This window comes from Gymnoscopelus microlampas (assembly GCF_963454915.1).
Source record: "Gymnoscopelus microlampas genome assembly, chromosome: 10".
In the NCBI taxonomy this organism is placed as follows: domain Eukaryota; kingdom Metazoa; phylum Chordata; class Actinopteri; order Myctophiformes; family Myctophidae; genus Gymnoscopelus; species Gymnoscopelus microlampas.
Genome location: NC_139947.1, coordinates 16,787,605 through 16,804,420, shown reverse-complemented (window position 1 = coordinate 16,804,420; position 16,816 = coordinate 16,787,605). Strand labels below are relative to the sequence as shown.

General features: G+C 42.4%; 2 protein-coding genes across 2 annotated transcripts; both read left to right on the top strand.

Moving 5' to 3' along the window:
- Positions 1–306: 306 nt before the first annotated feature.
- Positions 307–8,356, top strand: rad21l1 (RAD21 cohesin complex component like 1; the record flags this gene model as incomplete). The annotated part of the gene is made up of 11 exons (XM_084069984.1): positions 307–453; positions 2,051–2,180; positions 2,706–2,805; positions 2,960–3,063; positions 3,256–3,360; positions 4,160–4,282; positions 4,816–5,045; positions 5,582–5,639; positions 5,909–6,057; positions 7,600–7,674; positions 8,165–8,356. The coding sequence occupies 11 exons, from the start codon at positions 307–309 to the stop codon at positions 8,354–8,356; spliced, it is 1,413 nt and encodes a 470-aa protein (XP_083926110.1).
- A 4,912-nt stretch (positions 8,357–13,268) lies between these two features.
- Positions 13,269–16,112, top strand: snpha (syntaphilin a; the record flags this gene model as incomplete). Its single annotated transcript, XM_084069983.1, has 4 exons — positions 13,269–13,312; positions 13,429–13,557; positions 14,180–14,329; positions 14,822–16,112. 4 exons carry the CDS (start codon positions 13,269–13,271, stop codon positions 16,110–16,112), a joined length of 1,614 nt encoding a protein of 537 aa, XP_083926109.1.
- Between the last annotated feature and the right edge of the window lie 704 nt (positions 16,113–16,816).

Genomic DNA, 16,816 nt, shown 5'->3' with positions numbered 1-16,816 from the left:
TACGGCTGAAGTGGGTAATGTATGTTTTGTAATGATAATCAAAATCTACAAAGTAACTAGTAACTAAAGTTTTCAAATAATTGTAATGGAGTAAAAGTGCAATATTTGCCTCTGAGATGTAGTGGAGTAGAACTCTAGTACTGAAAATTGGAAATACTCAAGTATACCTCAAAATTGTACTTAAGTACAGTACTTGAGTAAATGTTACTTTCCACCACTGTTAATTAAACATTATCATAACCATGTCTCTGCTTTGTTGTCACAGAACCGAACCGAACAGAGTCCTGAACATCTGGAGGATTCAACATGCTGTTCTACACACAGCTGTTTGCGTCCAAACGTGGCCCTTTGGCCAAAATCTGGCTGGCAGCTCACTGGGAACGTAAGATCACCAAGGCCCATGTGTTTGAATGCAACCTGGAAAGCACCATTGAAGACATCATCTCCCCACAGGTAAAATAATGTATAATATACAGGTATATATATATATATATATATGACCCCAGGCTACAACACTGATGATACGTCCCAGTTGCATCCATGTGATGTTTTTCTTTATTAGTTATTCTATTTATAGTGGTTCATAAGAATAGACTATGTGACAACCAGGAATAGTTTGGTGACCACAGGAGAGACTGTTGACAGCCGGAATGTAGACGGCATCCCGGGAGCAGTATGGGTTAGCTCCCCAGGCTGTGTCTTCCGTGAGGAAGAAGCCCAACAAACCCAGGAGGGCCATTCAAGGAATCCGCAAGTGGAGCCTGCAGTACCACCACGGCCCAAGGAACCATCACGCCAGAAGGAAATGTTTGGATCGGGGCGGTGCATTGGATCTGGCGCAGATCTCAGGCCCTGGACCTGGTGAGACGAAGGAGGAGCCCGGCCAGGAGACAACCCACAGTGACAGAGCCTAGTCCCTCCACGTGCCAGAGCCTCCCCGAGTCCCGGCAGAGTACTTCCGGAGAAGCGGACTGAGTGGCCCTGTCTTTCCCTATAGACGAATCCACAGACGCGCTGCCTGTAGCTGCCTGTAGGCGGCCATTGCTGCGGTGTCGCGTCCGCGGAGCGTTGACACCGCAGCAATGGCTGCGCGCAGGGCAGCGCTCCGTGGATTCGTGTATAGGACTGACCGTGGGTAGCTACTGGGATGTAAGTCGGGGCTTGATCAACCCTGGCTGGGTCACCTGGGCGAGGGTGTATGTTGTATGTTGCGAGACCCGAAACACCCGATGACCCCAGGCTACAACACTGATGATACGTCCCAGTTGCATCCATGTGATGTTTTTCTTTATTTATTATGCTTTATTTACTTCATACATACTGTAGTAATCAGTGGTGTAAAGTAACTAAGTACATTTACTCAAGTACTGTACGTAAAATCTTGAGGTACTTTTATTTACTGGAGTATTTCCAATTGTCTATACTTTTACTTCTACTCCACCACATCTCAGAGGCAGATATTGTGCTTTTACATTATAAAACATACATTAACCACTTTAGCCCTATTTTATACCTAGGCTATTTGAAAATAAGCTCACAATGCGTCGCGATGCGACGCATTGTGAGCTTGTAGATCGGCTATTTTCAAACATTTTAGTACTTGTACTTTTGGTACTTTAAGTACATTTTGATTTAGATTGTGCATTATATTCACCCATTCACACACACATTCATATGCAGATTGCGGAGGAAACCATGCAAGGCACCAACCTGCTCATCGGGAGCAATTAGGTGTTCAGTGTCTTGCTCAAGGACACCTCGACACTAACTCTGGGGGAGCCCGGGATCGAACTGGGAACCTTGCGGTTCCCTTCCGGCCGCTCTACCGGCCACTCTACCCTGAGTAACTGCCACCCCGTGTTGTAGCACTTTGTTGTTTTTCTTTGAACTCTACTTATTTGACCACTTACCCTGTCATTTGTTGACTATGGTTCATGTCATTTACTCTGATCTTACACTTATACGGTGTAAATTGCAATAGCATGCTCCCCGTTACGTACCCTTGTATAGGCATCACCATGTGTAAGTGTGTTTCTGTGTGTTTCTGTAGATGAGGATTGGCTTGCGGACATCTAGTCACCTACTCCTGGGAGTGGTACGGATCTACTCAAGAAAAGCCAAGTATCTCCTTGCAGACTGCAATGATGCTCTGGTTAAGATTAAAGTGGCATTCAGGCCAGGTAACGTATCTTTGTGTTGTCACTGTCAGTGTCAACATTAGCATGGTTGGAAATGTATGCAAGTAATAGTCGTGTGCACATTCAAACCTAACTAGTCCAGGTGTTGTGTGAAAGAATTTGTTTGTGAAAATAATCCATATATTGGAGTTTGAATTACACAGTGCAGGTAGTTATTCATCTTTTCAAGGAAATTAGTAATACCAGCCAATCCTGGCATTTTGACCATTGCCAGGTGACGTTTATTTTATATTCATCTTATCGGAATTGAATGAAATCATCAGCCAGTAAGATAACAAGAGTAATTTCCTGCACTAGCTGAAAGTATGCGTCACGATATTATATTTAGACTGTTAGCCTTTCTAAGTATCACAGCACACAACTGAATAATAACCCTTTTGAGTTCAGAGTTTGGGTGCTGTACTTTCTAATGCTGGTTCTATGAAAATATGAGTTATTGACTGCTGTCTTTCTATGACTGCCCCCATCCTTCCCCCCAAACTACACACCTCACAATTTCAACACCAGGACAAACCCTAACTGATTTGCCTGCTGAGGCGCTTGAGGCCACAACGAAAGCCATCACCTTGGTTGAGGAATTCACTGACTTTGACACTCAGCTGCCAAGGTACTCTTCTCTTTAATTTTACTTTTATTCATGCCATGTCTTATTTAATAATTATACAAGCTGTGTAGTGTTTTTACATTGATAGTGTAAAGATGTCAAAGACTAGTACACATTTCTATGCCCCTTACAACCTGTTCTTTCTTCATATGGACAGTAATATCGACCTGGTGGACAACTATTCACTCAACCAGTGTCGAAAGGAGGAGATCACTCTCAAAGAAGATTTTGGCAACAGCTTTCTAATACTACAGGATTTTGGTAAGAACGAATGTTCCTGGACCTGTTTATTGTTTTTTTAAATTAACACTGTGAGTGATATTTATTTGATTTACCATTAAGTTTAGTCATTTTATCCGGCAGTAAGACTTTAAACTTAAAGGTGCCGGTCTTGTGTCTCAAAGTAGTCCCTGATATTCATTCTATAATTGTGCTTTCCTCTGTGTGCTTTAGGAGGTGAATCACATCACCCGCATGGACTGCTGGACATGACCTTCCAAAGCCTGGCTGACCCTCGAGATAATTTTGGGGATGAAGACAACGGCATGGACGTGCTTGGTAATGGACAGACTACAGTTAGGCAGAGGACTGACTAGAGTTTGGCAGTGGACTGACTAGAACGCAGCAGTGGACTGACTTGACTAGAACTCAGTGGTGGCAGACTAGAACTCTGCTGTGGACTGACTAGAGTTCGGTAGTGGATGGGCTACAATTAAGTGTCTTAAGTGTATACATTTACTATAATAGTACTATATAAATTTGAAATAGTATTATTATTTAATTTGGAAGTGGACAGATTAGAGTTCGGTAGTGGATGGACTACAGCTCGGCGGCAGTGGACTGATTAGGGCTCAGTAGTAGACTAACTGGTTCTTTGAGTTTGAAGAAATAAAGTTTATTCAAAACGGATACTATATAATGACACTTTACAGTCTTGGATTTTATTCCACTCAAGGGCCATACCCATAATGTACAGTAGTCTTCATGGTTCTTTTGCTGTCACTGCTAATTAACCATACTGCTGTGTGAATATGATACCCACCTCACCTCATCATAAAGAGGAATGACCTAATTGGATCTTTTTTATTTTACTGACTGCAGATTGGATAACAAGCTCCAGTGATAATGCTTTTCAAGAGGATAACATCACAGAGGAGACACCAAATGAACTGCTAGAGACCCCTTCTAACATGATCAACGAGGGTAATGTCTCTTGAATATTTTACTTAAATCTCTCCAATAATTACAGCTGCATTTACCTGTCATTGGTATTAGTATTAAATGACTACATAAGGAGACAGCTGATTTGGCGATTAGGACTGTGACATACTTACATTTGATTTCTTATGTATTCTAGAACCTATGGAGGTTGATGCCCCTATACCAGATCCTATGGAGGCAGACCCTCCAACAATGAGTGAGACCACCCTGCTTGCCAATGAGGAGGAAGGCTTTGCCCTGGAGCCTGTGACTACGACTTGTAAGCTTAAACCACTCTGCCTTTAAATTGTTGTTCCTTATTTGTATAATTGAGAAACATTGTTATCTAACATACTTTGGAAGATTTAGAGGAGTGTGGAATGGGAGATAGAAGTCAAATTTGCTGGTAAGTAAGCCTTGTCGAGCCATGTGGCCCATAGGGCAGGAGCTTTTCTCCTGGTTATGTAGTGTGAGGCGCCTTGATGTACATCCCCCAGCCATGATTTACATGTACAACCCCTGGACATGATGTCCAGGCGGTGTACCACAATCCAACCCTTGATGCTGAGTGCCAATCAGGGAGGCATTTGGGTCCCATTTTTATAGTCTTTCGGTATGACTCGGCCTGGGAATTGAACCCCGACCCCCAAATCTCAGGGCAGACACTCTAACCACTGAGCTGCCAAATTTGCTGGAGGGGGGCTTTAAAATGCATGACATCCTGTTTGACAAGTGTGCCTGTCAATATATATATATGAGAAACACACTCAGAGAAACACGTTAATGCAAATGTCCTGCGTCTTCCTCCATCAGCGACCTCTGACAGAAAGAAGTTGAAGAGAAAAAGGAAGCTGGTCGTGGACCAGGACAAGGAGTTGTCCAACGAAGCCATCAGACAGCAGATTGCCGACTACTCTGACCTGATCGGCCCATTGGACATGGCGCCCCCTACCTACGAGCTCATGAAGTGGAAGGAGACCGGTCAAGCAGACAAACTCCTCAGCCGGTTCACCACTGATGTCATACATCCACAGTTACTGCAGGTCCAAACATTTATAGTCAATCTGTTAACAGGGTTGCCACTCTTCTGGAAAACCTACAAAAGTTATGGGATGTCAAAATCCAATGTTTCTATTCTGGTCAAGTTATGTAAAAGGGAGAAAGGTTTTGTAAAAGTAATGGAGTTTAGTTGGGATCCTTTGTCGGTCAGGTTTCAAAATGCCCCTCATTCGTCTACATGCTAAACTGGTCATGGACATTTCAATGCGGGTAATAGAGAAGTTTTGTAAACTCAGTTCGTTAATGAGAAAGAGTGGGAACCCTGAGTTAAACCTCCCAACATACAGTTATATGCTCATAGATGCGCAATGTGATCGTATCATATCAGCCCAATGTAAGTCAGCATTAGCCTCTATCCTGAAAGCCTTTGAAGCTATATTCATTATTATTTTTTATAATGTAGTAGTTATAATAGTAATGGTAATAATAGTAGTAGTATTCATGTAAATACAGTATTATTTATTTGTTTTATTGATACATTTTGCATTTGCAGCTTTTCCCCAATTATATTCTAAACCAGAATGGTGACAGAGCGAGAGCCATCAGAGTGAGTGATGAAGACGAGCACAGAGCAGGAGGTAGGAAGGTGCACTTTAGAGCATTCATTCAGTCATCTTTCAAGTCTTTTTTGCAGAGCTTATGAATCTGCGTAAGATTCACCGTGTCTTAATGTTTGTAAAGTGTTGTGTATTTGTTTGTATTTTAGATATTATTTATTTTTAATTATACACGTTTTTACTGATTTTATTTATCTTAATTGTACAGCACTTTTTCAGCGTCTGTTGAACTTGTTTTTATAAAGTGCTTTATGAATCAAATTGACACGACATGTATTTGTATACTGTAGGTCAGACAGAGCGGAGCCTCCATACTGCAGAGCTCAGTGCTCTGGATCAGACTGTGGATACTGAGAGACCGAGGCACAGTGCTGAGCCGACTCCTCCTGAGCACGTGAGCGATGGCTACCCACCCGAGGACTGCATTGTGCCAGCACAAGTAAGCTTTAGTAAGCATGTCTGTCTGTGCACGGACAGACACAAACACTATAAGCAGATGCAACATCCCCAGTTCCATTCTGAACTGTGTTGCATGTCCTCCCCTCCTCTGTCCTTTCCTGTCTCTATCAATCGTGTGTGTGTGTGTGTGTGTGTGTGTGTGTGTGTGTGTGTGTGTGTGTGTGTGTGTGTGTGTGTGTGTGTGTGTGTGTGTGTGTGTGTGTGTGTGTGTGTGTGCGTGCGCGCGCGCGTGCGCGTGTATACTGTTCTCTTGGTGTATGCCACACATGCTCAAGGCACCATACAAAGGCAACTCTTTGTATGGTGTGCTATGATCATTGTATACATCTCTTGAATTTTGAATGTACACAGACAGGTGACAAATTCAAGGATAAAACTACATAAAGTGTCTTACGAGGGTCACCACAAGCAACCAGAACAGCTTCAATGCACCTTAGCATAGATTGTGCAAGTGTCTGGAACTCTACTGGAGGAATAGAACACAATTTTAACTAAAGACATTCCCTCATTTGGTATTTTGATGATGGTGGTGTGGAGCGCTGTCTAACAAGTCAGTCCAAAATCTTCCATAGGTGTTCAATTGGGTTGAGATCTTGTGACTGTGAAAGCCATACTGTAGTTAACGATTCACGTCATTTTCATACTCATCAAACAATTTAACCATAATACCCCATGCTCTGTGGATAGGAGTATTCATTGTCATCCTGGAAAAGACTGCTATGTTTCATCATAGGATAAAGGTGATTACTCACCAAATAACTTTGCATTGATCTGCAGTGACCCTTCCCACTAAGTGGACCCAAACAATGCCAGGAAATTGCCTCTCACAGCATAACAGACGGACTGTTCTTGCTGACACAGTCTGATCACGTCCTGCATTTAGTCACCTGAGGAAAAGTTGCTCTTCTACTTTCCTTATAACACTAATGCACAAGGTTCAAGGTCATTGAATGTGCATTTTTCAACCAAAATGTATATTTGCTGTTGTTTTTCCCATAGATGAAATGGAGTTGTCACTTTAGTCAATGTTCCTATTGCAACACTAGATAGTTGAGCAGTCTTTACGACTGAAGCTTCCACCACAATAACAAAACTCTTCTAAATTGTATCATGCCGTCCACCAGTATGTATGCAGATTTATTTGTTATGTTTCTGCACTTCTATTCATTTGTCACCCGTCTGTGTCCATGTGTGTTTTACTGTTTATAAACATTTTCTGTCTCCGCTTGTTGAGGATGAGAACTTGTTGGACTTCTCACACTCTGGCCTTCCATCAGAGGATTCAATGTTTGTCCATCCGTCTGGACGAAATAGGGAAAGTCAATCGACCATCATCCCCACTCAGGTGCTTATAGTAAAACACACGCACACGCAAGCACACACACTCACACACACACACACACACACACACACACACACACACACACACACACACTCACAGATCAGTGAGAAGTGCATGCTTAACTAGAGTGTGACTGACTGTGTGATTTGATGTTTGATTTGATGTTTTCCTGCACTGCAGTCTGAGCTGGACACCCAGGATCGTGAGGAGTGGAGGCTAACCCGAAAGACCCAGAAGCTACTAAACACTCTCAGAGTAAGGGTGGAGAAAATATTAAACACTCATGATACAGCCTACATGACTTTTGTATTTGAAACAATTACAGCTTTCAAATGATCCCATCTACAAAATGTGCACATTAATGTCCATACTCATGGAGTGTTGTGCTTAATTTATTCTCTGTCGTACAAGGATTTCGCTTGCCAAAAATAGATGGTCTACAAGATCATTAAGCATTGCGTCCACAATGCGTTGTGAGCTTGTAGATCGGCTACATTGGCTATTTTCGGTATGCGACACCATCGTATGAACCAGAATTCATTTTACAATGAGGCAAAAAACATAGTTGTTGCTTGCCACCCAGTAGCATGTCAACAGTGATTGAGCCAGCTTGACAGACAAAGATCTACAGTCACTGACAGTATGGATTTGAAGAGGAGGGGTCAGAGTAGGATTAGAGAACGGTACTGTAGTTGGTAATTAAAAATCTTTGGTGTTTGTTTGTGTGTGTGTGTGTCTCTCACAGAGCCTGAGCAGTGGCAGAAATAACACCACGTTCAGCTTTAAGTCGCTATGTGCGCGGAGATCTCGCGCGCGGGCATCAGCCACCTTCTTCTACCTCCTGGTCCTGAAGAAACAGCAGGCCATCGAGCTGCACCAGAGCGCTCCCTATGAAGACGTCCTCGCCACGCCTGGCCCTAAATTCCATGAGTCATAGGATGCAGCAGTGTTGTTACTGATTCTAGGGCTTGGCTGCCAGAATGGTTCGGAAAATGAGTCAGAGTCCCTGGGTGAAATTAAGTTGACTTAAATAGGTTTGTGGGTTGACAAAAACAAAGAAATATTTGGACCTCCTCCTGGGATATGATTAATATGAGTGTGCTCCTCTTGCTTAAAAGGGCACAATAAAGAAGCTATTGTATATTATATCAATTATTTTGTTGTCCATTTACCATTTGTCAAATGTCATCGATGAAAGGGAGGGGGGGTGACACAGTCTAAAATAACAATGATTTAGTTTTTGTGTGTGGTGGTGGGGGTGAGTTACTATTTTATGTCTACCGAATGTGTAGTTTGAAGTTGTGTTGAAGGCTGAGTTTAGCCTAGCTTACCTCAATTGCAGTTTGTTTATGGGATCAAGTAGCAGCTCCTTTCAAAAGTAAGTTAATAGACCTTCTCCAAAGCTGAGGGTTTAATTTCATACAAAATCCTAAGAAATACATTATAGTTTGGAACTACTTTTTCAGAAAAACGCATAATCCATTTCATCCACTGTGACTCTTTGCAAATAGTGATATTAATGACTACTACAAACAATTCTGTAAATACATACATTTCAGTATGCAGTTTTGTTAGACCAGCTATGGTTCTTTGGAAAAGATTAAAAGGTACTTTTGAGATGGGCTGCTAGATTTGATCCCATAGACATCCACAAAGAAATGTATATTCAACATCAGTATTATATTATATTGATTATATTATATTGAGATTTCTATTCCTTGACGATTTGATATATTGTAATGTTAATGTCAATCATTTTAAATGTTTTTCAATGGTGTTATGTTCTCAAGCTTAGAGGAATATCACTCATGTTTGGAATCCATATGAAACACATTGTTCCTGTGAATAATATAACCCTGTCATTGGGTAGGAGATCAATTTTATTTTCCCAAGTTAAAATCTAGATGCATTCCCCTTTAAAAATAGGTATTTATTGTATTTGTTTACATTTGTATTAATGTTCATTAGATGGAAAAAAGAAAAAAAAAAGGGTTGATTTGAACACATGTTTGTTGCTTTTCTAAATTCTGTAAATAGGTATTGGTTTGGGTTAGCCTATATATATATATATATATATAAATGGTTAACTGTCAAAAGGTGTTTACATTATATATGATATACAAGTGTTATGCATTGGTATTGTTATAATAAAAGAACACATTTGTTGATACATTCATGTGATTTATTCCCCCTGAACCAGTTCTGGGGGAGGACCCCCAGACCCCTCGATTCGGGGGTGTGGTCAGTGCATGCCATCATATCCAGAGATATTAACTTTTAAGTAATGAATGGTTGTTATTCAAGAAGGGTCTTCTTACATTGCTTCAGTCATCAAATCAATTTGTGTAGGCCTACCTTTTTAATGGATGAAATTGTACCCGTTATTTTCCAATGCTAGTAATGCAAGCCTGATAAAAGTATCAAACTCACAAGATTCACCAAAACACAGGAAATGACATCTACTCTGTTAAAAAAAATTGGGGGGAGGGCCCCCAGACCCCCCGCTAGCCATGCCCCCAACCAATCTCCCGGATTCTGACAGTCCAATGTTGGCAGCCCTGCCCTGAACAGTCAGTTTTGTTTTTCAGCTATTTAGCTTAAATTCACTTTGTGCTAATACAGCCGATGAATCAGTGTATTAGTGCAACTATGTATTATTGATCTTAGAGACTCGGCAGTTCACAGATGTACAATGGTGTGTACTGTATGTATGCCCACCTGTTCATCATTTTTCACTGATTATCAGACGCTGTCTCTTTAAGAGACACTAATGCAGTAGACGCAGTTACAACGTATCGTCTCATAGCTGCAGGAATGGACTCTCATCAGCACCGTTTTGTTCCATCTTGTCTTCCACATGTGACCGCTCACACAACCACAGCGATGCACAACTTCGCCGATCTGACCAAATGGTACTGTACGTGTATTATTTCTTCTCATTCGTAGGTGCCTGGCTTGAAAGAGCATGATCTGGTTTTTGTGTGTGCAGATGATCGTATATATATCCCCGTTGAATGATCTATGTAGGGCATAGCGAGGACTAAATTAGTTTGTCAGCTATTTCTGGTCTTGAACATTCCTTGCAAAGGCAGTGATATTACATGCAAATAGCCTAAGTGTACCCGGGGGCCAGTTTGTTGATTCACACACACGCATGCACTTTCGAAGATATGACTTTTTTTCCACTGACTGTTCTGTTCAGCTGGACTCCCCTGACGACCAGTGTGGTCAACACGGGGCTCGTAAACTCCATCTCTTAGTGGAATATTGATTGTTCAAAAGCCAAAGTGTATCATCTCTGTAAACAACAGACGGTTCTCCAATTAAAGCATTTCAGATTCGGACATCGGTGGAGTTGAAGCTATTGGAATGAAAGAGGTCTGTCTACGTGTCGTATGGACGTGCTAACTTCAGCTCTATGTCCCTTGCGGCTCACTGATATTCACACTTACGTAAGATGACTGCGTATTATTGCGTATTTGCCACCTGTTGCGCAGAGGTGAAGTCACATTGCCTGTTGAGAATATATATATATATACACACACACACACACACACACACACACACACACACACACACACACACACACACACACACACACACACACACACACACACACACACACACACACACACACACACACACATTTACATACATATGTTATGAACTTATGCCTGTTTCAGTGGTGCCTCTCTGTTTTCCCTTTTTCTTCTAACAATAACGTTTAGGTTTATCCACATAAAGATAACTGTGATCTCAGCTCAGCTATCAACCCAATGACAAATTACAACAGTCTACGCTACAAGATACTGCATTTGCACATTATCCATTTGACAGCACACATGATCTTTGCATGTATTCAATATTCTAGAATAACAATACATTGATGGCATTTAGTTAAGCAAAAATGTAATTTTGTCACTGTGTCTACAAGTTCTAACATAACCTCATATTATGATATACGTACGTGGCCAAATCCTAATTTATCCTCTCAAAATAACTTGAAAATGAGTTAATGTCAGCAAGCAACACCACGGTTTGTTTTTTTATTTTATTTTTAGCTTTAATGAGCAAAACACTGAAATATTCAATACATAAATAATACAGCAAACACATGGTGGTGAATTACCAGCCACAAACATGTCGTACATTTGAACTGTCAAGTTGTGCCTGTCTGGCTGCTCTGCAGTCAGACAGGCACAACTTGACAGAATCATTCAGAATCATTATTTGAGGATCCTATTATTCTTCTTTATTCTTTATTCGGATCCCCACAAACATGTTGATCATTCCAGTTGTGTGGTCTCTCTCATTAATATTTGTTTAAGAGATTTTTTGAATAAGTATTTGCTTCTGATTTGTTTAATATTTACAGATTATGAGTTCCACTTATGGGTGGCTCTGTAAATAACAGATTTTTTAAGTAGGCATATGTCTAAAAGTTCCCATTATGAAATGTTTTGCTGCTGACATTTCCTGAGACATAGAAGAGCAGAACATGAGCTCTGTGGTGTTTATTATTAGCGCTGACTATCTGTCATCCTAAATATTTTGCCATATTGTTCATAATTTTACCTATCATTTTAAACATGACTTCTTCTAGCTTCCAGATGAGGTTCTCTGTTAATCATGCATTCATGGGAATGATAAGATTTCAGGCTGGGCTGGGGCAGCTCAGATAGGCCATTACACACACCTCCTCTCTGCTGTGTGAATGCCCTCAATATAATCAACACACTGTTCTGTTCTGGCAGGAGAAGAAATGGGAGGCATCACACTGCATTAACATTAAAACAGTAAAATCAATACATCACAGTAACACTGTTACATCAGTGACATACAAACTACTCATGCAATGAGAAATTTGTTCCATTTAATTCAACAGTTTTAGTAGTCTCACTTTAAGTAGCAAATAATGTATCCATGTCTGAATAACATGAATTAGATTAGATAAAGCTGATGACCACAGAAACTACATTAATTGTTTATTTAATTACTTCCTAGTGTCATATTTTCGGGCCTTTTCAAGTTTATCTGAAGGTGGATGACTTTTATTTTAGGCTATAAGACCAGGGTACGGATGTATGCAGGATGCAGCTGCAGTGAGAGTGAACTCACTCTGTTCCCTTGTGTCAGCACTGAAAGGAGGCTTTATTTGGGCTCATGGTGGCTAGACTATTTTTCAGGGTCCTTGTCATTTGCTTCCAGTGAGGCAACACGTGAAGAAAGGCCATCTTATTGTCTTAGTTTGCTTCATTGTATTTCTCTGCAGAATGATGTCATAATAAGCTATTTGTGTATTGTGCACTCAATGTGCTGGAGCACATTGTGTGTTGCTATTAACTATTTTCTGAGTTTTTGTTTATGTTATCATTTAAATTAGTGTTACCCAAATTGTGGTTTGGGACCCATTTTTGGGTCACGGACACATTTTTATGGGTTGTGAGTAAATAGATTTTCTAAATTAAATTGTTTTTTTGTTCTTTCCTGAAGAAGAGAATTTCTGATAATTAAAAAAAAAATCCATAAATAAATCCACACGCTCACAGTTGCAATGTGATGCACTGAGCTTGTGGATCGGATATTTTCACAATTTTAAAAATAGGGCTTAAGTGATTCATTTATTATGTATTTTTGTACGTTTGGGTCCCGGGGAGACACCACATGTGACATGTTTCTTTTAGGTCTCAAGCTAAAAAGTTTGGGAACTACTGATTTAAATTGCAGTTACGTTGCAATGAAATGTTTCTGCTTGTTATTGCTTGGTGCAGTTCAGCTCTGAGGACTCCTAGGCTCTGTGTGTCTCTCTAGAGACAGTACCGGGGCAGGAGACGGTCAACGCCGCACAAATGTCTCTCCCTCCCCCTCGTAAGACCCCTGCAGGTCAGCGCAGGTATCGTTCATTCTTGTCTCTCACTTCTGGAGTTAGTGATATGAGTGTTGTTTGTACAACTTTTCATGATATCATAATGGATTTGATTTGTCTGTAACATGATCTCTCTGTGCAAGGCGCTCAGTGGGCACTGGTGGCGGAGGTCGATATTCCCACAGTGATTCATCCAGTACCAACACGTATCCTGGTCGAGGCAGGGGTATCGAGGGCAGTCCCACAGCCCGGACCTATCCCAGTACACCCAGGTAGGATGTTACTTATAGAACTCCACTGCGCTCAAAAAGGTTGGCAAGACATGTCCTGTTGGAAGCTAACCTGGATAATGTCGCTGAGACACTGTCGGGCAGAAACCTTGTGTGTTCAAAACCGTTACTTTTTGAGGAAATGAAGAAAATAATCTGCGTTCCAATGGATCAGTTGCAGTTATTATTTAGTCACAATCTCTTATAGATACTTTTTATTCGTTAAATATTTAAAAAGAAACACACACCACTTTCAACCTGGCATCCCTATTTTGGGCATGTCATTACAGGTGAAAACATCTCAATGCATTGTGAGCTTATAGATCTGCTATTTTCTCTACTCTTGTACGACACTGTCATACGACAAAGTACAATATAGGCCATTAATGTATGTATTAATGTATGTACACAAAAATATGAAATACGAAGCTACAAGGTTTCTGTCCGACAGCGACCATATCATGAGAGCAAGAAAAACAACACAGACCATAAAATCCCCGCAGTCAACCGTTCTTTAAAACAGTCCACTCACAACTTCATCCTTGTGTGTTGCAACAGGACTTGTGATTAAAGTTCTGAGATAATGTGAAGCATTTGAATGCAAATGACGCTGGTTTAAACTCAGGCGACAGGCAAGGCAGGCCACCTGCAACGATAACCATGGAATCAGGCCCCCGACCCCGGAGCAGTACCTCACACCCCTGCAACAGAAGGAGGTGTGCATCCGTCACCTGCGCGCCAGGTTGAGAGACCATGTGGAGAGACTGCAGAACAGGTGAATCTTGACAGATATTGTGAGTGCTTATATTTCTGTCTGACACAGCTACCAATTGAAAACTACAAGCTGTCTTGCTAAACCAATTTCCAAGGACATAACTGATTAAATGCCTAATTACATGTTCTAGCTTCTAGATCTAGGTTGAGTTAAAGCTGATTCATAAAAATAAAAATAAATTGTTTCATGATTTGTTTCCTCAAACATTTTTTTTTCTTTTAATATTGATTAAAAATAATGATCTATACAAGATGTAAAGGAGGCAATTTTTCATGATTACATTCATTGTTGAAGGGTAAAGAGGGAAAAGCAATTTTTCCAACTACAAAATGATTAATAGTATCAGACTACTGGACTCAGTGGATTTGCAAAAAATGTCATCCAAAGTTGCAAGTTTCCACTTTAATCGTTTGTTCACGGGGAAAACTGTCATCTATTAATCAGTACTGCTGAATCAGCTACTGTAACATTGCATTACTTCTCCTCCATCAGGGACTGTGAGATAGATGAGCTGAAGACCCAGCTGTGTCGGATGCAAGAGGACTGGATCGAGGAGGAGTGCCACCGCGTGGAAGCCCAGCTGGCTCTCAAAGAGGCCCGTAAAGAGATCCAGCACCTCCAGGACGTGGTAGAAACCGTGAGGACCAATCTCAGCAGCCGGGAACCAGAGCCTCACGACCACAAGCCATACCCGGGTCTGCAGAGACCTCAGCCGGGTGGGAGATCCCGTTCCTGCGGCTGCTCTCCGGCCAATACTCTGAGCCGCAGCGCCACGTACACACGGCTGAGCACCGAGGCTCTGGCTCTGCAGGTGGAGCGCAACTTAAACCCTCCAGACCTCAGCGGAGCGACGCGCCCAGCGGGACAAACCCACCTGGTGCTGGAAGCGGCCCTCCTATCGGAGCAGCTGCCCCCCGCCGCCAGCCATGGCCGAGGCCCCCCGGCCGTACCGCACTCCTCCACCTGTGAGAAGTTGTGCAGCGGGGGGGCCGTGTTGCCTCTCTCACACTCCTGCCACACTCTCAGCAGCGGCTGTAGATGCACTGGACACGGCTACCTCCCTCAACATCATCATCATCTGTTCCTGCACTTACCTCAGGACGAGCCTCCCAGTGCAGCTGCAGCGAGCGCCCCTCCTCCTCCTCCTCATCCTCCTCCCCCAGCGCCTCCAGAGAAGAAGCCAGAGGTTCGCTCGCAGGCCTCCAGCCCGACTATGACCTGGCTTTCAGATGAACGTGGACACGAAGAGCTCAGTGTTATTTCTTTATCGACGGACGTTTGTCACTCAGAGGCACGAGTGTTCCCACCCTCTCTACCTCTGTCTTCACCGCCTGACCTCTCCTACAGCGTACAGCCGAAGCCCGCTGTCCAGCCAGTGGCGGTGACAAGGGCGCCAACTGTGCCCCAGACCTGCCAGCCACAACCTCTAGTTCAGCCATCACAGAGGCAGGACGCTACCGTAGTGGAGCTGGAGGGAGAGGAGGAGGAGGAAGAGGAGGATGAGGGAGCAGACGGAGTCGGGGAGGAGGAGACGCTTTTGCCACAGCGGTGCCACTGGAGCAGATACTTCCTGGTAGACCTGCTGGCGTTGGCCATGCCCATGGTCCCTACGGTGGCGTGGCTGTGCCAAGGGCCTCACCGCGAGGTCAGGCCCATGTACCATATCGGCTCCCTGCTGAGAGGCTGCTGCGCTGTGGCGCTGCATTCACTGCGTTCACGCAGAGGAGGTGGAGCAAGAGGAAGAGGACGTCCCACCAACATGAACGGGACGACACCTATCTGAGACACATGTGTCTGCATGACACATACGCAGCCATGAGGACACACTCGCAGCCATGACATGACACACATGTAACCATGATGAGACACGCAGCCACACACACAGCCATGAGACACACGCAGCCATGACACACATGCAGCCATGATGACACACACATGCGGACGTGATGACTCTGAAGTATGTTTTGGTCATTACAATACTTATTTTGTTGAAGTGCGGTTTAGCTTAAGTAATATTACCTTAATTTCAGTTACTGCAAACATACTTATGGCCCATTCTATATGATCATCAGATTTGCCATGATGTCCTTGTGTTTTGTGCTCATTTCTTGCCTCAGAGATACAACTGATTATTAGAAATAAGAATATTTCATGATTAAAATAGACTTAATGCCGCTGCCTGCATTTTAAGTGGCTTTAACTAAACAGGTTATTGTTGCATGTAGCCCAAGAAATGTTCTACCCAGCCAATTATTATTCCATCCAGCTGAAAAGCCTTATTAGAATCTTGAACCTTTTGATACAAAATGTATTCACATACATGAACCTTTTGTACCTCAAGAGCTCTTCCGCACGCCCACACAAGAGCCAGGAATGAATCATTAAGACTGATTTATACGTTGTTGTACGATGGTGTTGCTCGCCGGAAATAGCTGATCTATAAACTCACAATGTATTGCGGATACGACGCATTGTGAGATTATTGGT